The sequence below is a fragment of the Oncorhynchus gorbuscha genome, linkage group LG11 (assembly GCF_021184085.1).
Source record: "Oncorhynchus gorbuscha isolate QuinsamMale2020 ecotype Even-year linkage group LG11, OgorEven_v1.0, whole genome shotgun sequence".
Lineage (NCBI taxonomy): Eukaryota > Metazoa > Chordata > Actinopteri > Salmoniformes > Salmonidae > Oncorhynchus > Oncorhynchus gorbuscha.
In genome coordinates, this window is record NC_060183.1 from 27210152 (window position 1) to 27232450 (window position 22299).

General features: G+C 45.1%; 1 protein-coding gene across 3 annotated transcripts in view; it reads right to left on the reverse strand.

The window, feature by feature from the left end:
* The window catches only part of LOC124047746 (SH3 and cysteine-rich domain-containing protein 2-like), a 45223-nt gene extending 23804 nt beyond the window's left edge, over positions 1-21419 (reverse strand). For 2 of the 3 annotated variants that reach the window (XM_046368053.1, XM_046368051.1), the window contains exon 1: positions 20965-21419. In XM_046368053.1, coding sequence (XP_046224009.1) covers positions 20965-21054 — 90 coding nt within the window. In that variant the 5' untranslated portion in view covers positions 21055-21419. Of the gene's footprint in view, positions 1-4109; positions 4303-20964 lie in introns of those variants that run through there. The other variant, XM_046368052.1, reaches the window with a different exon arrangement.
* Between the last annotated feature and the right edge of the window lie 880 nt (positions 21420-22299).

Sequence of the window (22299 nt, forward strand, 5' to 3'; positions counted from 1 at the left end):
GTACTGTGTCTAGAGACACCGGATCAAGGTCTCGACTGTCGGCCATTAGGATCTGGGACCGTCACATACATCACTCAACCACTCACACTCACCATGGAGACCAATCACCAGGAGAGCATCTCCCTCTTCATCGCAAGTGTACCAGTTCACAAAATCATCCACGGCTTCCCTTGGCTCCAACGCCATAACCCTACAATCTCATGGTCGAGGATGAAAATCACAGACTGGTCACCTGAATGCCGGAAGACCTGCTTCCCTGTCCCCTGTGGTTCCACGTCGGTTGAGAGTCCTATGGTTTCCCTTCAGCCCGGAGGAGTAACAGGACCTAAAATATGTATTCTCCAAGACCCGTGCTTCTTGTCTCCCTCATCATCCCTGGGACTGTGCCATTGACCTGTTTCCAGTGCTACACCTCCGTGCAGACCCCTCTGTCTGTGACTGAGACCCAGGCCATGGAGGATTACATTCAAAAGAGGCGCTTCAACAGGGTTTCATCCGCACATACACGTCTCCTGCATCGGCTGGTTTCTTCTTCGTGAATAAGAAGGAGGGAGGATTACGCCCATGTATCGATTACCGAAGACTCAATGACATTACCAAGAAGTATCAGTACCCTCTCCCGTTGGTGCCGTCAGCCATCGAGCAGCTCCGCTGGGCCCAGTTCTTCACCAAACTGGACCTGCGGAATGCCTACAATCTCATCCGCATCCGGGAGAGGGATGCGTGGAAGACGGCATTCAGCACGATGTTTGGTCACTACGAGTATTTGGTTATGCCCTTTGGCTTAGCCAATGCTCCGTCAGTGTTCCAGGCATTCGTCAACGAGGTGTTCAGGGACATGCTCGGACGGCAGGTGATTGTATACATCGATGACATCCTGATCTTCACGACCAACCTGAAGGATCACATACCCCACGTTCGAGTAGTCCTGGAACGCCTCTTGGTCAACCACCTGTTCGTCAAGGCGGAGAAGCGCCAATTCCACCAGATGGCTAAATTCTTCTTGGGTTACCAAATCAGCCCACAGGGAGTGAGGATGGAGGACAAGAAGGTAGATGTGGTAAGGTCATGGCAATGGTTTTTGGGGTTTCCCATTTCAACCGCCGCTATCGCCACACCTCTTACCTCCCTCCTCAAGGGTGGGCCTCATAGGCTGGTGTGGTCTCCAGCAGCTGACGAGGCCTTTCGTCTCCTTAAGGGGCGATTCATCTCCGCCTCCTTGCTAAAACACCCAGATCCCACGCTACCTTTTGTGGTTGAGGTAGACACATCTGAGGTGGGCGTGGGGGCAGTTTTGTCACAAAGACAGGGTAACCCATTGAAATTGTATCCTTGTGCATTTTTGTCCAAGAAACTGTCCTCCACAAAGAGGAATTACAACGTCGGCGATCTGGAGGGCCTGGTGGTGAAGTTGGCATTAGAGGAGTGGAGACACTGACTTGAGGGAGCCAAGGAACCATTCGTCATCCTCACCGACCATCGGCACCTATAGTACATACGGACAGCAAGGAGACTGAATCCGCCCCAAGCCAGGTGGGCTCTTTTCTTCACCAGGTTAAATTTCACGCTGACCTATCGCCCAGGTTCTAAGAACATCAAGGCCGATGCTCTGTCCCGTATCTACGATTCGGGAGAGGTTCCTGTACAGGGGGCACCCATAATCTCATCCTCCCGTGTCGTGGGTCCAGTGGTTTGGGACATAGATGTGGACATCTGCCAGGCTCTAGAGAGGGAGCCCACACCCTGGAATTGTCTTCCCAAGCGCATCTACATTCCCACAGGGATAAGGGATCGGCTGCTGACCTGGGCACACACAGCTGTCGTCGCAGGAAGTCCAGGTATTACTCGCACTCCCACTCCATCGCGGAGAAGTACTGGTGGCCGACCTTGGTGCAGGTGGGCCACCAACTCAGGGTCCCGTATGTGCTCAAACCAAGTCCCCCTGGAATGCTCCAGCAGGGAAGCTCCTGCCGCTTCCCGTGCCTCAGCAACCTTGGTCACATCTATCCGTTGACTTTGTAACCGATCTTCCCTCCTCTGATGATTTTCCAAGTCATGTTGATTACTTGCTTTTCTGAGGTACTCTTCCAGCAGCTCTTCCAGCATTATGGCCTTCCGGAGGACATCGTCTCTGACAGTGGGACAGCCTCAGCCTCACTTCCGGGTATCGGCCTCAGTCCAATGGGCAGGTGAAGAGGATGAACCAGGAGCTGGGGAGGTTCCTGAGGAGTCCCTGTCAGGATCAGCAGCGTGACTGGGCACGATTCCTTCCCTGGGCAGAGTACGCTCAGAACTCCCTATGTCACTCCTCCACTGGGTTGACCCCGTTGCAGTGTGTTTTGGGTTTCCAGCTGGCCCTGGCCCCGTGGCCCCGGTCCAGACCACGGCTCCTGTGGTAGATGAGTGGTTCCGGCACGCGAAGGGGGTGTGGAGTGACGCGCATGTGAGACTCCAGTGTACTGTCCACCGTAAGAAGGAACAGGCAGACCGCCACCACAGTGAGACCCCTGTGTTCCATCCTGGCGACCGCATCTGGCTCTCAACCGGGAAACTGCCACTCCGCCTGCCCTGCAACAAACTGAGCCACCGGTTTGTGGGGCCATTCAAGGTTCTCCGGAGGGTCAACGAGGTGACGTACAGGTTACAACTACCCAGTCACTATCGCATATCACCCTCTTTCCATGTTTCCCTTCTCAGGCCAGTGGTTCCTGGTCCCCTAGCTGATACTGTCCCCCACGACACACCTCCACGCCCTGGACATTGAGGGGGGTCCAGCATACGCTGTCAGATCTCTACTGGACTCCCGACGTCATGGGGCTCAGCTTCAGTATCTGGTGGACTTGTTCCGGTGGACATTCTGGACCCCAACATCATCTGTGACTTCCACCTTCGCAGCCCGGACCGACCCGCTCCGACCCGCTCCGACCGGCTCCGTGTCCTCGGGGTCGTCCCTCTGGTCGGTGTCGTCCTGCGGCTGGAGCCATGCGTCAGAGAGGGGGTACTGTCACATCTTCTCCTGCTCCTCCCCTCCGGCGTACAACGTCGCCAGAATACTAACCACCGGTCCTGGGATTCATCATTACGCACACCTGGCACTCATTATTACGCGCACCTGTTAATCATTATGATTCACACCTGGAATTCATTACCTTAATTTCCTCCGCTTTATATGTCACTATCCTATGTTTTCTCAACAATTGGTATTATTCTTGTGTACTGGCGTATAGCCACATGGAATTGTCTCATTTCTGGTTGTTGTTGTTCTATTCAACGTTGAACCTGATTCCTGACTCACAGCTCCAATATTACACCGAGGGTCCCAGACATAAAATGTTGCATAGTTTTGTTCGGTAAAATACATTTATGTTCAAATGTAGGAGCTGGGGTCTACAGTTTGACCTCACTACTGTCTCTGACTCCACACCCACCCCGCCCAGACCATCTAGATATGAGAAAGTTAGTGTATTAGCTAATGATCCATTATGTATGACATTCCTGGGAGTGTGTAAACTTAAATGTTGTATTACCATAGCATTTTCGTATGTTCTCTATAGTTTTGGACTTGAAAATGTATCAATTGACCAAGGCGGCAAACTCCTGGCAGATTTGATACAAAATATTGTGCAGTAAGGTAATTCTTCACTGGATCAGTCTGAAACTTTCACACACTGCTGTCATCTGGTGGCCAAAATCTAAATTACACATAGACTACTACCTGCAAGTAAGGCCTCTTGCATTTCAAAGATGAGAAAAAAAATACCCATGGGTTTTGATTTGTATTATCTTTTACCAGATCTAATGTGTTATTCTTCTACATTAATTTCACATTCCCACAAACTTCAAAGGGTTTCCTTTCAAATGGTATCAAGAATATGCATATCCTTGCTTCAGGTCCTGAGCTACAAGCAGTTAGATTTGGGTATGTCATTTTAGGCAAACATTTTTTTTTAATTGTTACGATCTTTAAGAGTGTAGCAAGATCAAGGGTGCGGGGTTTCCACGTCACCAAGTTCAATAACAAAACAGGCACCAGTAGCACAAATGGAATGCAACGGGGAAGTTTTAGGGATTTTCGTACAGGGGGAAAGAAGGGGCAATTCACCAATCACCTCACAGTCTACAAGCCTCTCTCTCTTTGTAGGTTCCATTTTCCAGGGGTAATCCCCACTCGGGTCCTCAGCCAATCCGGTCCATTACACAAGGGGGGTAATCCAACAATCCGTGCCACAACGGGCAATCACACAGATTTAGCTCTCGTTTCTCTCACTCTTCATACCTTTCTTGTCTCTCACCTCCTCTGCCCCTTTGTGCAGGCTGCTTCCTTCTTTATCCCCAAGCACTGGCTTAAAGACCCATAGCCTTTCCTCGTTGGGGCAGGAAGTCCATATAAGGTTTAGGGGTGGAGCCAGCTACCTGCAAGATCTCTCTCCTCAATTACCACTCCCCTCACCTCTCCCTGCCGGCTGCCACAAGAGGCTATTTAAAAATGAATGGAAACAAAGATTAATTTAAGGTTAGGGTTAGGCATTAGGGTTATCAGTGTTGTTAAGGTCAGGGTTAGGTTTAAAATCTGTTTTTATTCCTTTTTGGCTGTGCCAGCTAGTGACCACTCTGCAGAGCTGCCTCCAAAACAAGATTCATGACAAAAAATGCCAACCAGCATTTATATATTTGTACCAGTTTTTTTAAGTATTGTATGACATCACATGTTATATGTATGTGTTTGCATATGTACAATCATGTTAATTAAACCTTCCCTTCATCCTCTCGTTATAGTAGCAAATCTGCATATTTCCGCAGGCCTATGTGAATAACTCCCATTATGCACCACTGACAGCACACCTAAGTACCTCAGTCGACACACTTGTGAGTGCATCCCACTGGGCTAATCACTATACAGTAGGTTTGCATTATTCAGCAATTGCAATTTAATTCCAGGCCTCTTAGGTTCGGGCTACATGGATCTCATATCAATATGCAAAGGCCAGGTTAAGTGCCTTGGCTTCTCTCATTGTCCCGAACTGCCGCAGTGGGTGCCAGCTGTGAACAGAAGGGCTCTGTGACAGGTTTGGGTCTCATGGGTGTTTTTCACACCTTACACCATTAGTCCTACCAAAGTGACTGCATGAAGTATCTGACTCATAACTGTTGTATTCGCCACTCACACTTCAGGGGCTGAAAGGTGTGCGTGTGGTGGTAGGGGTGTGTATGTGTCTGTGTGTGTGTGTGTGTGTGTGTGTGTGTGTGTGTGTGTGTGTGTGTGTGTGTGTGTGTGTGTGTGTGTGTGTGTGTGTGTGTGTGTGTGTGTGTGTGCGTGCGTGCGTGCGTGCGTGCGTGCGTGCGTGCGTGCGTGCGTGCGTGCGTGTGTGTGCACGGGGGAGTGACTGCGTGTGTATAGTGTGAGACTGTGCGTGTATATGTGTGAACTTTTTTTTGTGTGATTAGGCCTGTGTAAGTGTGAGACTGTTTGTGTGTGTGTATGTGTGTGTGTGTATTTGACTGTGTGTGTGGGTGTTTGCGAGGAGGGTAAATGGCGACTTCCCAAATGTGCTCCTCTGCTCCTTGTCTCTTACCATGTCTCCCTGAATTTGAAAGGAACAAATGCAGACCCTTGGGGGATGCCAGCCCTCATCCATTGCTGCAGTCTCTCCCTCATGTGCTGTTGCATCAATTCATAGTTCCAAAAAACACAGACCACTCTCTCTCTGAACAACTGGCTACTCAATTAGCGGAAAAGAGAGAAAGAGGGAGCAATAGAGGAAGAACCGTGTGAGAGTGAGACAGGGAGGGAAAAAGAGAGAGAGAGAGAGAGAGAGAGAGAGAGAGAGAGAGAGAGAGAGAGAGAGAGAGAGAGAGAGAGAGAGAGAGAGAGAGAGAGAGAGAGAGAGAGAGAGACCCTTTCTTTTGAAATCCCAAACAATGCACAGAGCCTTTTTTCCTCCCTCTGACAGATGGATAGACAGATAGACAGATGGTAAAGACAGAGGCAGAGAAGACATTGTGGCCTTGTTCTTCTTCGGCTGTTTGAAGATGAGCAGTCTACAGAGGGTTGTTTGGCGGCGAGCTAAAAATAGAGTGTTGTGAGATGCATAGATAAATTAATGATTAGGGTTACGGAGGCGTTCACACGGCATGCCTCGGAAAAACGGTAAGGTATCAAGCACAAAAAACACTGCTGTTAGTCCTACAGTACATATTAGATTTCTTGTCGACTTCCTGTTTCTCACACTACTTAGTTCAACTGTTGTACTCCAAAATATGTTTTTTTGCTCCTTTTTGCTCCCAAAATGTGTTTTTTTTGCTCCTTTGTTTGTAAATAAAACAATTGTAAACAAACATTGTATGGCCTCAAAACATGGTTAAACTATAATTTTGATAACATTAATGGTCAGTCAAGGGCTGCGTTTAGTACGAAAAAACGTACTGGAACATTCAATTCAACAGAAACGGTGCTGTACTGAACGACCAGCTGAAAAACAGGGAGGGGTTGGGTTGTGGAACGCTGTCAGCATGGCCGCTGCCCATGAAATGCTTCACTCATTGCTCCAAGCCACACCCCGCCACACCACCAAACGGATCAAACATACCTCAAAAGTCTGTTCCAGAGCGCACAAGAACATTTTGGGGAAACGTAGTTGAGTACAAACCGTTCTGCAGCGTAGCAAACATTCAATCGAACTGAATGCACCCCTTGTATCCATAGCTCTTTCCATGAATTTGAGAGTGGGTACATTTCTCTAGCCTCATCTCTCAGCTTTTTACCAAAACAGCTTGGTTTCTTGCAACTGAGTTGCTTCTTGATTGATTCCTGAAACAGCCCCAGCAACTAATAAGCAACTTATCTGCAACTTGGTTGCATGCAGTTGCAAAAATGTCAACTTTGTGCAATTAGTTGCAAGCTGGCCCTTGGATGTACACAGAGAGATAATATTAATCATATGCATGTCAATCTCTCCTGGCTCAAAGTGGAGGAGAGATCGACTTAATCACTACTTGTATTTATGAGCGATATTGACACGTTGAGTGGACCGAGCTGTCTATTTGAGCTGCTGGAGCACAGCTCGGACACCCATGCATACCCCACAAGACATGCCACAAGAGGTCTCTTCACAGTCCCCAAGTCCAGAACAGACAATGGGAGGCGCACAGTACTACATAGAGCCATGACTACATGGAACTCTATTCCACATCAAGTAACTGATGCAAGCAGTAAAATTTGCTTTAAAAAACATAAAAATACACCTTATGGAACAGCAGAGACTGTGAAGCAACACAAACATAGGCACAGACACATGCATACACAAACGATAACATACGCACTATACACACACGTACACATGGATTTTGTACTGTAGATATGTGATAGTGGTGGAGTAGGGGCCTGAGGTCACAAAGTATTTTGTGAAATCAGTGAATGTATTGTAATGTTTTAAAAACTGTATAAACTGCCTTAAGTTGCTGGACCCCAGGAAGAGTAGCTGCAGGGGATCCTTAATAAATACAAATACAAAGCAACTGCCAATTTAAACAAATGCTGTTGTCACATGATCCATTCCAAGGTTCAGAACTCTGACCAACACAGCTGTCAGTGCTGCGGGAACCACAATGATTGACAGAATTTTTAATAGAATGGCTAGTAAAGGTTTATGCACATGGTTTGGCAGTTAATAAATGTAATGTTCAAAGTGAACCTAAACCTCTCACTGACCAGTTTCAACTTAAATTATTCACCATGAACTAGCTTAATTAGTTGCTATCTTGGATAGCTCATTGCTAGCCAGCTGTGTTGGTGTTTGCAATGTCATTTTGGCTAGCTAGCTAAATTGTACAGGCTGCATTGTGTTTATATCCATGCAGTTACAATAACCAAACGGTTAGAAAATTTGTGAAACCATTATGTAATGCAGCAGATGACATGGGGTATAGAATTCTCAAACAATATGACAGAAGCTGCTTCAATTTAATTGTCTGTTGCATGCTATTCTAATCGCGTTTGAGCTTCTCTATGTAACAGAAAGTTGCTCGAGATGATGTCACTTGGGGCGGCAGGGTAGCCTAGTGGTTAGTGCTTTGGACTAGTAATCGGAAGGTTACAAGTTCAAGTCCCCGAGCTGACAAGGTACAAATCTGTTGTTCTGCCCCTGAACAGGTAGTTAACCCACTGTTCCTAGGCCGTCATTTAAAATAAGAATTTGTTCTTAACTGATTTGCCAAGTTAAATAAAGGTTAAATAAATAAAAACTTGCAACTAAAATGTTGCTTTGTGTAACTCCAGCCTTATTGTGCAAGCTGCAGATTGCCCCTTTAAGTACACTCAACTTATTACACTGAGTTGACTAAACATTTCATCCTAAAAGTACAGAGAACTAAGCCATAGATAGTCCTGTCAGCAAATGTAAAATATTTAAGTTAGGACGCTTCTCAGTATTTACAGTGCACCAAGAAACAGAAAACATGGCAAAGAAAATGTTGTTTAGTAACACTGGAGCCATATCCGTATTTTAGGGGAGACAATTGTCAAATTATGTATCATGCAAATGTATGTTTTATACAAGAGCTAAGGGGGAGGATATCATTGTGATAGAAGTGAAAGAAATCAATGGCCACCCACTGTCAGTTTAATCGGGTTCTCTCAGGCCTCACTTTTAGCTTTGTGCGTAAACTATCTGGCTTTTCTGGGGGCGGTAGGTATTTTTAGCCTCATTTCGCCTATTTTAGCCTAACTAGCCAACACTCCACGTGCTTGCGTGCTTTGGTCTGAGTGTATGTATGTGTGAAGAGGAGCTAGCTATATGTAGCATCTCCAAATCCTGCCTAAGCAGCTTTAGCAATTAGCATGAGGTGGTAGATGTCTGTACATGTCGTCATTGGGCTAGCATGGCTATTCATTGGGGCTGGGATTTGCCAGGGACCTCACGATACGATATTAGGTGCCGATACGATATGTACTGTGATTCCCGTGACTCTCACTATTCTATATGTATTGCTATTTGATACTGTGATTTTATTGTGATTCGATGTTCCATACATATTGCTCACCATATGTCTGCTGCAGCGGGACAAGAGAGAACCACGAGAAAACTAGCTTTGATCAGTCAGGGATATAAAAGTGCTGAAAACAATATTTGCTCCCTGTTTAAAAAGAAGTTTAGGGAAAAATCTATGAAGGAAAAATACTGCCGTTTTGGTGCAGGTACAACCAACTAGTGCAAAAATAATATTGCGATAGTCAAACTCATACGATGCGAGATATCATCAAAAATATATGTTTAGATATGTAGCTGTATCGATCTCCTTCCCCCCATCACTACTATTCATGTCCCCTTTCATTGCTAATGTGTACCTTGCAGGGGAGTTGGAGTATAAGGGCAGCCCAGCATCTGTTTATGGACGTATTTCCTGTCATTATCAGGAAGTAAGGTATTTTTGTTTTTGAAAGATATTTTAACAACATTTTACTGACTGTTAGCTGTCGCTAATGCACTGTCATTGAGAAGGTTGGCTAGCCTCACAGGCTATACTGTACATATCTATTTCAAACTGTACATTGCATTGACCTTATATTGTACCGTTATGTGAAATGAGATTATTGTTATAAATCAAATCAAATTTTATTTGTCACATGCGCAGAATACAGCAGTGAAATGCTTACTTACAAGCCCTTAACCAACAATGCAGTTTTAAGAAAAATACCTTAAAAAAATAAAAAATAAAAGTAACAAATAACTAAAGAACAGCAGTAAAATAACAATAGCGAGGCTATATACAGAGGGTACCAGTACAGAGTCTATGTGCGGGGGCACCGGTTAGTCGAGGTAATATGTACATGTAGGTAGAGTTATTAAAGTGACTATGTATAAATAATAACATAAAGGTTCAGCAGAGTAAAAGGGGGGCAGTGCATATTGTCTGGGTAGCCATTTGATTAGATGTTCAGGAGTCTTATGGCTGGGGGTATTTTTTTTAACCTTTATTTAACTAGGCAAGTAACTTAAGAACAAATTGTTATTTACAATGACGGCATACCGGTCGCATCTTGCACTGAGATGCAGTGCCTTAGACCTCTTCGCCACTCGGGAACCCTGGGGGTAGAGGCTGTTTAGAAGCCTCTTGGACCTAGACTTGGTGCTCTGGTACCGGTTGCCATGCGGTAGCAGAGAGAACAGTCTATGACTAGGGTGGCTGGAGGCCTTCCTCTGACACCGCCTGGTATAGAGGTCCTGGATGGCAGGAAGCTTGGCCACAGTGATGTACTGGGCCGTACACACTACCCTCTTTAGTGCCTTACGGTCGGAGGACAAGCAGTTGCCAAACCAGGCGGTGATGCAACCCATCAGGATGCTCTCTATGGTGCAGCTGTAGAACCTTTTGAGGATCTGAGGATGCCAAATCTTTTCAGTCTCCTGAAGGGGAATAGGTTTTGTCGTGCCCTCTTCACGACTGCCTTGGTGTGGAAGAGAGGAGTGGAATAGAGGAGTTGACGTATAAGGGCTTTACAGCATTTGTTTATAGAAGTTTGTCCTGTCATCATCAGAGAAAAAAAGATAAAAACCAACCATGATCTTATGGTTATATGTAAGCCAATCAAAACACAACACAGAGGCAATTTACGGCGGTCACACTGAGGCTTTGTGAGACTGATGGTTGGGTTAAGAAATATTTTGCATGGACAATCTGCCACTTTTACCTTGATCCAGGGCAAACTCTTTGCAATTACTATCCCATATATCGGGAAGGCCTTGATTTCTTAAATATTCCAAATATCATCAGGGGTGTGAGAGTGTGAGTGTGTGCGTGTGAGTGTGTAATCCTAAATTACATCTAGATTAATATATCAAGAATATAATTGCAACAGTAAAAGGTCATCACTGTCAGCACACTCTTGTTCTCTTGTTCTCCAACTGTGACTTTTCTGGGTCAGCACTTTGTGGAGCTCAATCAAGGGTATTAGAAGGATCATCATTCAGAGTGTTATAAATGATCAGTTCGTGGCCCTGGGTTGGTCTAGCTAATGGTTAGCGTTGCCTCCTCCTTCATCCTTCTGTATTCTCTTGTTGCTTTTCCATCTCTTTTTTTTTCTCTCTTTCTCTCTCTCTCTCTCTCTCTCTCTCTCTCTCTCTCTCTCTCTCTCTCTCTCTCTCTCTCTCTCTCTCTCTCCTCTCTCTCTCTTTCTCTCTGCTTCTTTCTCTCTCTCTCTACCCTTGCTCTCTCTCTACATCTCTCCCTCTCCACCTATGCTTTCTCTCTCTCTCTGTCTCGCTTTCTCTTTTCCTTTCTCTCTCTAACCTTGCTTTCTCTCTCTCTCCATCTGTTCTCTGTACAGACATTTTTATTTAAAGGTCAGCAGGTCACTCAGTTTGGCAAGCTGTGTGTGTGTAAACAAACACGGACGCACGCACTCTCACAAACACTTGCCCTAACCAAAATTAGCACACAAATATATACAGTCATGCTTACACACACACACACACACACACACACACACACACACACACACACACACACACACACACACACACACACACACACACACACACACACACACACACACACACACACACACACACACACACACACACACACACACACACACACACACACACACACACACACACACACACACACACACACACATTTTCTATTATTGCTTCTTCCGTAGTGCCTCCATAGTAGTATAATGTGCTGTGAATGATGTAACCTTTACACTGTGGAATGACTGTTTGTGGAGGCACAGTCAAGAAGCCAAAACACAGATGACATGTCTCTTTCGCTTCCTTGCTCTCTTATTTCACTCTAGCTTGTGTCCCATCACTTCCATCTCTCTCTAGTCTTCACTCTCCTCTCTCTGTCCTATCTTTCTATTTTTGTCCCTCTTGCTTCCTTGCTATTTTCTCCATCACTCTATCCCCCCGTCTTGGCACGGGCACTGTCCCTGGCACGCTACCCTGCCCGTAATCACACCTCTAACCTGCCAAGTGCTCAGCCAGCCATCACCACCCAATCAATGTCCATAGAGACAGAGGGGGGCGGAAACAGAGAGGAGGGTGGGGGGGATGGGGGGGGCATTCAAAGGAGAGGGAACATCAACTGTGGAGAAGTGTATAGTGAAGGAGACAAGAATGAATCGAAGAGAAAACAGAGTGGGTGAGGAGAGAGTTCAGAGAAAATGTTCATACGAAAGCGAACAGAGGGAGAGAGGGAAACCAGATAACGATGCAAAGGGAGGGGTGCGACATTAAAGAGGCAGAGAAGAGAGAGACGGATGAAGAGTGCGTGCAGGATAGATATAGAGAGCACAGGAGGTTGCTGGCACCTTAATTGGGGAGGATGAGCTCGTGGTAATGGCTGGAGCGGAATAGGTCGAATGGTATCAAACACATGGTTTCTATGTGTTTGATGCCATTCCATTTGCGCCGTTCCAGCCATTATTATGAGCAGTGCTCCCCTCAGCAGCCTCCACTGATAGAGAGAGTGCAGTATCATAATTTCCCCCTCATAAATGTGCATTCCCACTAGGCAGACACGGGTTGAATCAACGTAGTTTCGATGTCAGTTCAATGAAATTACGTTGAACCAACGTGGAATAGACATCTGTGCCCGGGTACGTTGTGTGTTAGTTGAAGAACTGATGGGCCACTCTTCTGCACTATCAGAGTTTTAATTCAACACTACCTCTTTATATCCAGTGTTCCCCCTATTGATTCATTTCCAAGAAGGGGCACAAAGACCCCCATAATCAACATCTAGGGGCTCTTTAACAATTTTTGGGGCAAATGAAACCAATCAATGCAAAAGTGATTGAGGCAGAGAGGGAAACGTAGTTCTATTTCAGAGCTGTAGGCAAAGGTGGCCCACCCCAGCTTCACAATAATAGGGGAATCACTGCTCCATACCCCTTTGATTAGAACTCAAACCCCTTGAGTGGAATTGTTATTTTAATTTGATTTATTTAACCAGGCAAGTCAGTTAAGAACAAATTCTTATTTTACAATGACAGCCTACCCCGGCCAAACTTGGATAATATTGGGGCCAATTGTGCACCGCCCTATGGGACTCCCGATCACGGCCGGTTGTGATACAGCCCGGGATCAAACCAGGGTCTGTAGTGGAGCCTCTGGCACTGAGATGCAGTGCCTTAGACTGCTGCGCCACTCGGGAGACTATCAACCTCGCCCATTAGTCTTACCTCCCCCTTAGAGGGGGTAAAAAGGGCCAAAATCATTTGTTTCAGAGAACATAGCTGTCACTGCACCCCAAAGGAGGAGAAGCTCACTTAGCAGAGCGCTGAGGCCAGCGGTCCCATTTAAGTCTATGACAAATTCTCCCAGAGCCATTTGAAATTGGAGTGGAGAGGGACAGCGAGAGTGGAGAGAGGAGAGAGAGGGGGATAGAGAGAGAGAGCGAGAGAGAGAGACACAATACGAGAAAGAGGGATGATATGCCACATGTCCTCCTGGCCGTTGTACACTGAGACTCCTCTAACCGGTTGGAAATGGGCCTGTGGCTGCCAGCCGGGGCTTTGGCTTGGCGGGAAGTGAAACATGGGACACCCTTTGTTTCCCCCATGTCTTGTTGAGCCAGCGACCCACTGAGTTATGACCCAACTGGTGGCCAGACAAAGAAAACATCTGTTACCTGATTGAGTCATAAATTCTCAGGTGACGGTCGAGGACTGAGTCCGCCCTCCCTGGTCGAAATGTACCGTAGCTCATCTCTTTTAACACTTGTCTGTGTGTGTATGCTAGGTGACTGGTGTGTGAGCGTTTCCGTGATCAATCAAAAAAGGTACATTGAGCACAGAAATACTTTTGGTTGAAATAATTGGGGCCCATGGGAAAGGGGATGTCCAAAAAACATCTTTAACACTAACATTTTGTTAAACAAATACTTTTTGAGGGCAGTCTCAGTTTGCATATAGATCATTGACAACCTAATGTTGCACACAAGTGTGATTCAGCGAACCACCTCCATTCATACAACCTCTAGTACGTGGTGTGCCTGTCTAGAGTTCTGGAGAGTGATGGGAGCTGGAGCTCACGTGTGCCCAGGCACAAAGTTCCACCACTGGGATAAAAACAAACTCTCAGGGAACTACACCCAGACTGTCTCTGGAGCACTGTCCCTGTCAGTGCACATTCCATCACACACACACGCGTGCGCGCGTATGCACGAACACACACGCACACACACGCACACACATGCGCGCACAAACACACACGCATGCATGCGCACACACACTCTCACAAGCATGCACGCATACACACATTCTAACACAACATACACACATACACTGAGTGTATAAAACATTAGGAACACCTTCCTAATATTGAGTTGCACACTCTTTTGCCCTCAGAACAGCCTAAATTCGTCAGGGCATGGACTCTACAAGGTGCTGAAAGTGTTCGACAGGGATTCTGGCCCATGTTGACTCAAATGCTTACCACAGTTGTGTCAAGTTAAATCACATTTTATTTGTCAAATGCGTCGAATACAACAGGTAGACCTTACCGTGAAATGCTTACAAGCCCTTAACCAACAATGCCGTTTTAAGAAAACAGAGTTAAGAAAACATTTACTAAGTAACACAGTAAAATAACAATAATGAGGCTATGTACAGGGGGTACCGGTACCGAGTCAATGTGCGGGGGCACAGGTTAGTCGAGGTAATTTGGACATGTAGGTAGGGGTAAAGTAACTATGCAAAGATAATTAACAGTGAGTAGCAGCAGTGTAAAACAAAGGGGAAGGTGTCAATGCAAATAGTCTGGGTGGCCATTTGATTAATTGGGGGTAGAAGCTGTTAATGAGCTTTTTGGACCTAGACAATTTTTTGGGCCTTCCTCTGACATTGCCTAGTATATATACGTCCTGGATGGCAGGAAGCTTGGCCCCAGTTATGTACTGGGCCATACGCATTACCCTCTGTTGCGCCCATTACGGTCGGATGCCGAGCAGTTGCCATACCAGGCGGTGATGCAACCGGCCAGGATGCTCTTGATAGTGCAGCTGGAGATCTTTTTGAGGATCTGGGGACCCATGCCAAATCTTTTCAGTTTCCCGGGGAGAAAAGGGGTTGTCGTGCCCTTTTCACGACTGTCTTGGTGTGTTTGGACAATGATAGTTTGTTGGTGATGTGGACACCAAGGAACTTGAAACTCTCGACCCGCTCCACTACAGCCCTGTTGATTGAAATCTTGCAGCGCACGCAAGGTCCCCCTACTCAAGCCAGCGCATGTCTGGTCCATCTGAAGTTTGCCATTGACCATCTGGATGATCCAGAGGAGGAATGGGAAAAGGTCATGTGGTCTGATGAGACAAAAATAGAGCTTTTTGGTGTAAAATGTTTGGAGGAAGAAGAAGGATGAGTACAACCCCAAGAACACCATCCCAACCGTGAAGCATGGAGGTGGAAACATCATTCTTTGGGGATGCTTTTCTGCAAAGGGGACAGGACGACTACACTGTATTGAGGGGAGGATGGATGGGGCCATGTATCGCAAGATCTTGGCCAACAACCTCCTTCCCTCAGTAAGAGCATTGAAGATGGGTCGTGGCTGGGTCTTCCAGCATGACAACGACCCAAAACACACAGCCAAGGCAACTAAGGAGTGGCTCCGTAAGAAGCATCTCAAGGTCCTGGAGTGGCCTAGTCAGTCTCCAGACCTGAACCCAATAGAACATCTTTGGAGGGAGCTGAAAGTCCGTATTGCCCAGCGACAGCCCCGAAACCTGAAGGACCTGAAGAAGGTCTGTATGGAGGAGTGGGCCAAAATCCCTCCTGACCTGGTCAAGAACTACAGGAAACGTATGATCTCTGTAAATGCAAACAAAGGTTTCTGTACCAAATTTTAAGTTCTGCTTTTCTGGTGTATCAAATACTTATGTCATGCAATAAAATGCTAATTAATTACATAAAAATCATACAATATGATTTTCTGGATTTTTGTTTTAGATTCTGTCTCTGGTTGATAACAATTACAGACCTCTACATGTTTTGTAAGTAGGAAAACCTGCAAAATCGGCAGTGTATCAAATACTTGTTCTCCCCACTGTATGTATTCACCCCCTTTGCAATGAAGCCCCTAAAGAAGATCTGGTGCAACCAATTACCTTCAAAAGTCACATAATTAGTTAAATAAAGTCCATCTGTGTGCAATCTATGTGTCACATGATCTGTCACATGATCTCAGTATATATACACCTGTTCTGAAAGGCCCCAGCGTCTGCAACACCACTAAGCAAGAGGCAACACCAAGCAAGCAGCACCATGAAGATCAAAGAGCTCTCCTAACAGGTCAGGGACAAAGCTGTGGAGAAGTACAGATCAGGGTTGTATTATAAAAAAAATATTTCCGAAACTTTGAACATCCCACGGAGCACCATTACATCCATTATTACTTCTACACCTGCATTGCTTGCTGTTTGGGGTTTTAGGCTGGGTTTCTGTATAGCACTTTGAGATATCAGCTGATGTACGAAGGGCTATATAAATACATTTTATTTGATTATTAAAAAAGGCAAGGAATATGGCACCACAACAAACCTGCCAAGAGAGGGCCGCCCACCAAAACTCATGGACCAGGCAAGGAGGGCATTAATCAGAGAGGCAACAAAGAGAACAAAGATAAGCCCGAAGGAGCTTTAAAGCTCCACAGTGGAGATGATAGTATCTGTCCATAGGACCACTTTAAGCACACGCGCGTAGGCACGCACGAACACACACGCACACACATGCGCGCACACACACTCTCACAAGCATGCACGCATACACACATTCTAACACAACATACATACATACACTGAGTGTATAAAACATTAGGAACACCTTCCTAATATTGAGTTGCACACCCTTTTGCCCTAAGAACAACCTAAATTCGTCAGGGCATGGACTCTACAAGGTGCTGAAAGTGTTCGACAGGGATTCTGGCCCATGTTGACTCCAATGCTTCCCACAGTTGTGTCAAGTTAAATCAAATCACAGAGAGGGCCGCCCACCAAAACTCATGGACCAGGCAAGGAGGGCATTAATCAGAGAGGCAACAAAGAGAACAAAGATAACCCTGAAGGAGCCGTAAAGCTCCACAGTGGAGATGATAGTATCTGTCCATAGGACCACTTTAAGCACGCGCGCGTACGCACGAACACACACTTTAAGCCGTACACTCCACAGAGCTGGGCTTTACGGAAGAGCGTTCAGAAAAGAATCCATTGCTTAAAGAAAAAAATAAGCAAACATGTTTGGTGTTCGGCAAAAGGCATGTGGGAGACTTCCCAAACATATGGAAGAATGTACTCTGGTCAGATGAGACAAATATTTCGCTTTTAGGCCATCAAGGAAAACGCTATGTCTGGTGCAAATCCAACACATCTCATCACCCCAGGAACACCATCATTTTTCATTGGCAGGGACTGGGAAACTGGTCAGAATTGAGGGAATGATGGATGGCGCTAAATACAGGGAAATTCTTGAGGGAAACCTGTTTCAGTCTTCCAGAGATTTGAGACTGGGACGGAGGTTCACCTTCTAGCAGGACAATGACCCAAGCATACTGCTATAGCAACACTCAAGTGGTTTAAGGGGAAACATTTAAATGTCTTGGAATGTCCTAGTCAAAGCCCAGACCTCAATCCAATTGAGAATGTGTGGTATGACTTAAAGATTGCTGTACACCAGCGGAACTCATCCAAAACTTGAAGAATGGGCAAAAATCCCAGTGGCTCAATGTGCCAAGCTTATAGAGACCTACCCCAAGAGACTTGCAGCTGTAATTGCTGCAAAAGGTGGCTCTACAAAGTATTGATTTTGAATAGTTGAATAGTTATGCACGGTCAAGTTGTACGGTTTTTTGGTCTTATTTCTTGTTTGCTTCACAAGAAAAAATATTTTGTTTCTTCAAAGTGGTAGTCATGTGTGTAAATCAAATTATACAACCCCCCAAAATATATTTTAATTCCAGGTTGTAAGACAACAAAATAGGAAACTTATCAAGGGGGGTGAATACTTTTGCAAGTATTGTACATGCATTCACTGTTCGGGAAGATGTCGTTGATTTACTTATTGATGAAGTCAGTGAATGGGGTGATATACTCCTCAATGGGGCGGCAGCGTAGCCTAGTGGTTAGAGCGTTGGACTAGTAACCGCAAGGTTGTGAGTTCAAACCCCTGAGCTGACAAGGTACAAATCTATCGTTACTGAATACATTGCTAACAGAAGTGGTACACAATGAGAATTGAAGGCATCTTCAAGGAGAATTACACCCCCTGTTCCCAGGCTGTCATTGAAAATAAGAATATGTTCTTAACTGACTTGCCTGGTTAGATGAAGGTAAAATGTAAAAAAAATTAAATGCCATTGGATTAATCCCGAAACATATTCCAGTCCTGTAGTGTAGCATCTGTGTCATTTGACCACTTCCGGTATTGAGCGAGTCACTGGTACTTCCTGCTTTAGTTTTTGCTTGCAAGTAGGAATCAGGAGGATAGAATCATGGAGGGCGAGCTTTGTATGTGTCTCTGTGTGTGGAGTAAAGGTGGTCAAGAGTTTGTTTTCTCTGGTTGCATTTGACATGCTGGTAGAAATGAGGTAAAACAGATTTAAGTTTGCCTGCATTAAAGTCCCCAGCCACTAGGAGCGCCACTTCTGGATGAGCATTTCCATGTTTGCTATTGGCCTTATATAGCTCATTGAGTGTGGTCTTAGTGCCAGTGTCGGTTTGTGGTGGTAAATTGATGGCTAAGAAAAATATAGATGAAAACTCTCTCGGTAGATAGTACGGTTCTACAGCTCATCATGAGGTACTCTGCATTAGGCAAGCAATACCTCGAGACTACCTTAATATTAGATATCGCACACCAGCTGTTATTGACAAATAGATTTCCTTTGGGTGGTGGACCATTCTTCATACACAAGTGAAACTGTTGAGCATGAAAAACCCAGCAGCATTACAGTTCTTGACACACTCAAACCGGTATGCCTGGCACCAATTACCATACCCCGTTCAACGGCACTTAAATATTTTGTCTTGCCCATACAACCTCTAAATGCCACACATACACAATCCATGTCTCAATTGTCTCAATGTTTAAAATCCTTCTTTAATCTGTCTTCTCCCCTTCGTCTACACTGCCGGAAGTGGATTTAACAAGTGACATTAATAAGGGATCATAGCTTTCACCTGGATTCAACTCATCAGTCTATGTCATGTTTTGTACACTCAGTGTACATACAGAAACAGATACAACACTCACACACACACATATACACACACCACACAAATCCAGGTGCAGAGTAGAAGGTTGTCAGGGCTCTGCAATCAATGAAAGTTTTGGATAGTGTTTTTTTTCTGTGGTGTGTGTGATACGTTATTTTTTGGTTGGTAGCCTTGGCTTGTTTCAATAGAAGTACCAACGATTTTGTAAACAATCTTCATTTTAAGAGACAGTAGAAAATGTAGGCCTATTTTCAATTGCTTTTGTATCTTTCTTTACTGGTTATCCACTTTTACATGTAGGCCTACCAATTGTATTATTCCCTATGTAGGCTACTTTAGTTTTTTTTTATATTACACTGTTTCATATACAGTACACTCACCAGTCAGTTTATTAGGTACGCCATCCCGTTCACGTGACCATGGCTTGCTATATAAAGCAGGCAGACAGGCATTGAGGCATTCAGTTACTGTTCGATTGAATGTTAAAATGGGTAAAACAAGTGACCTAAGCGACTTTGAGTTCGGTATGATCGTCGGCGCCAGGCGCGCCAGATCCAGTGTCTCAGAGACGGTCGCCATCCTGGGCTTTTCACGCACCACAGTGCCTTGGGTTTACTGCGAAAGGTGCGACAAACAAAAAACATCCAGTCAGCTGGAGTCCTGTGGGAGAAGACAGTTTGTTGATGAGATAGGTCGGAAGAAAATGCCAAGAATCATGCACGCTAACAGGCGGGCCACAAACACGCAAATCACGGCGCGGTACAACAGTGGTGTGCAGAATGACACAGCAGACGACCACATCGGGTTCCAGTCCTATCAACTAAAAACAAGAAGAAGCTGCTCTAGTGAGGGTGCGATCATCAACACTGGACAATTGAGGAGTGGAAAAACAATTGCTTGGTCCAACTATTGCGGTTGCGTCATGCTGATGGCAGAGTCAACGTTTGGCGTAAGCAGCATCCGTGGACCCATCCTGCCTGGTGTGGGGAATGTATTCCCGGCACACATTATGTCCCTTGATGCCAATTGAGCAACGAACGTTTCCGACACGTTTTATAATTCACGCCCCAAAGAATTCAGGCGCCAAAGAATTCAGGCGGTTCTGGAGGCAAAGGGGAGTACCTAATAACATTCTGTAATACGTTTTAAAAATCTCTATGCATTTTTGTATAAAAAACAATGCTGCTTTATAAATAAAATTTATTATTATTACGTTTATGAATATTTGGATCTTGTAGATTTCATCTGGTGACATACAGGTTCATCCCTCCTTAAGCTATAGTCTTATCTCAAACAACTCACAGAGTTCCGACTTCAGTGTGTTCAACACAACTGGGAACTTGGAAAATAACAAGCTCCAACTGGTAAAAATGCCCTACCTTTCCGACCTGAAGATCACTGATGTCATGATTTGACCTCGTTTTTCCCCGAGTTCCCAGTTGTCTTGAAAGCACCATGACACTGTCATTTAAGGCTAGCTGCTAGCTGTCACTTTCGATACATGCTGTCACTTTTGCCGCCTGTGGTGTCACATCCCAGTTTTTCTCAATCATGTTGGGTCTCAAAAATAAATATAAATGCTTTGCATATAAACGAAAAATGTCGTCTAAAAATGGTTAGGTATGGCTATAAGTCCTCATCATTTGATTCAGGCCATTAAACTGCATTGCATTTAAACTAATATCTGGCAACTAGAATCAACGTCTTTGCGTGCGCACCTGCAAGGCTTCAAAGTAAAGCCGAATGTCTTACCTTTGATTCGGGCTGAATAGGCACAGTGCTCGGGCAACGATGGAGGTCCCGGTGTTGCGGTTCATTCTCCTTCTCATTGTTTTCCGTCATCTTTTGGCAGACAAGCAGAAGCTATTACAGTATACTGCCAAAATTGGATACCGTGGTTAAATTTGCTCTAGTGAAATACAACAAACGTCTAACGCGACCGGTATTCGTGGGCTATGAACTTGAAAGCATACGTAGGCTATAAAGGCTCATGCTTTTCACTTTTTCACGAGTCAAATCGAAGTAATTTACTCGATAACATTCCAGTGAATAAGGTATCTTGACGCGCAAAGCCACTCCGTCGCAAAAACAATATCCTCTCTCTTCCAAATAAAAAAAATCCTCGTATCACGTTAGGCTACTTTAAAACAATTGTAAATATCCACTAGCCAAAGCGTATTATATAGCCTTATCTTTATCTATTGATGAGCGCTGTCCACTGCTTCGCTCAGCTTCTGCCACACGCGCCTTTACAAACTTTGATTTAGTGACAAGGTTGGCTCAACCTGATTGGCCTAACCCCCTTACACTATGCAAATGTTAGTGTAGGACCACGTCAGGACTGGATCAAAGCTGATGACGTTGGTAGACTTGGGCGGTGCTAGGACGCAGGTGTACGTCTCTGAAGATGTTGATGGCAATGCAACAGCTTGCTAACATGTCTATTAATAATGTTCTTTCGGTTTATGGTTATGACTGCTTTTATGTTGGATGATGTTATTTCAAAGTGGAGTTGTAGGAAGGCTAGGTGGAACGTTGTGTTTCAGCACCATATGCCCGGACAGGGTTTGACTCTTTCCTCGCGGTTCAGAACCATATTATAGCTGGACAGCGCCCCTTCCAAAGTAAATCCAAAAGGCACCAAGTCTCATGTTTCAGCACCATAGGTTTGGACAGCGCCTGGTCCTTTCCCCATGTTTCAAAGCCATACGTTTGACAGTACTCAGACCCTATGTTTCAGCAGAAAAGGCCTGAACAGTGCCCAGTCCCTGTTTCAGCACCATATGCCATGGACAGAACCTGACACTTAGAATAGCCAAATCACATAAAAAAGGGAGTGAAACACAATGTAAATCTTAAAAAACATCAAAAATACTTTCTCATAGTCAACTTTACCAAGTCAATCTACTGTAATAATCACTGGTTTTGCAAAAAAGCAGTACTTCTCACTTGCAAACGCAAGCATCCCCCTCTTTGAGTTTTTAAATATGCACCCACCCCATGACGCCGAGCTAAATATAGAAGCTATTGAATAGAACAAGGAGGATAGAGAGGCATATAATATTATTCACTTACAACACTGCAATG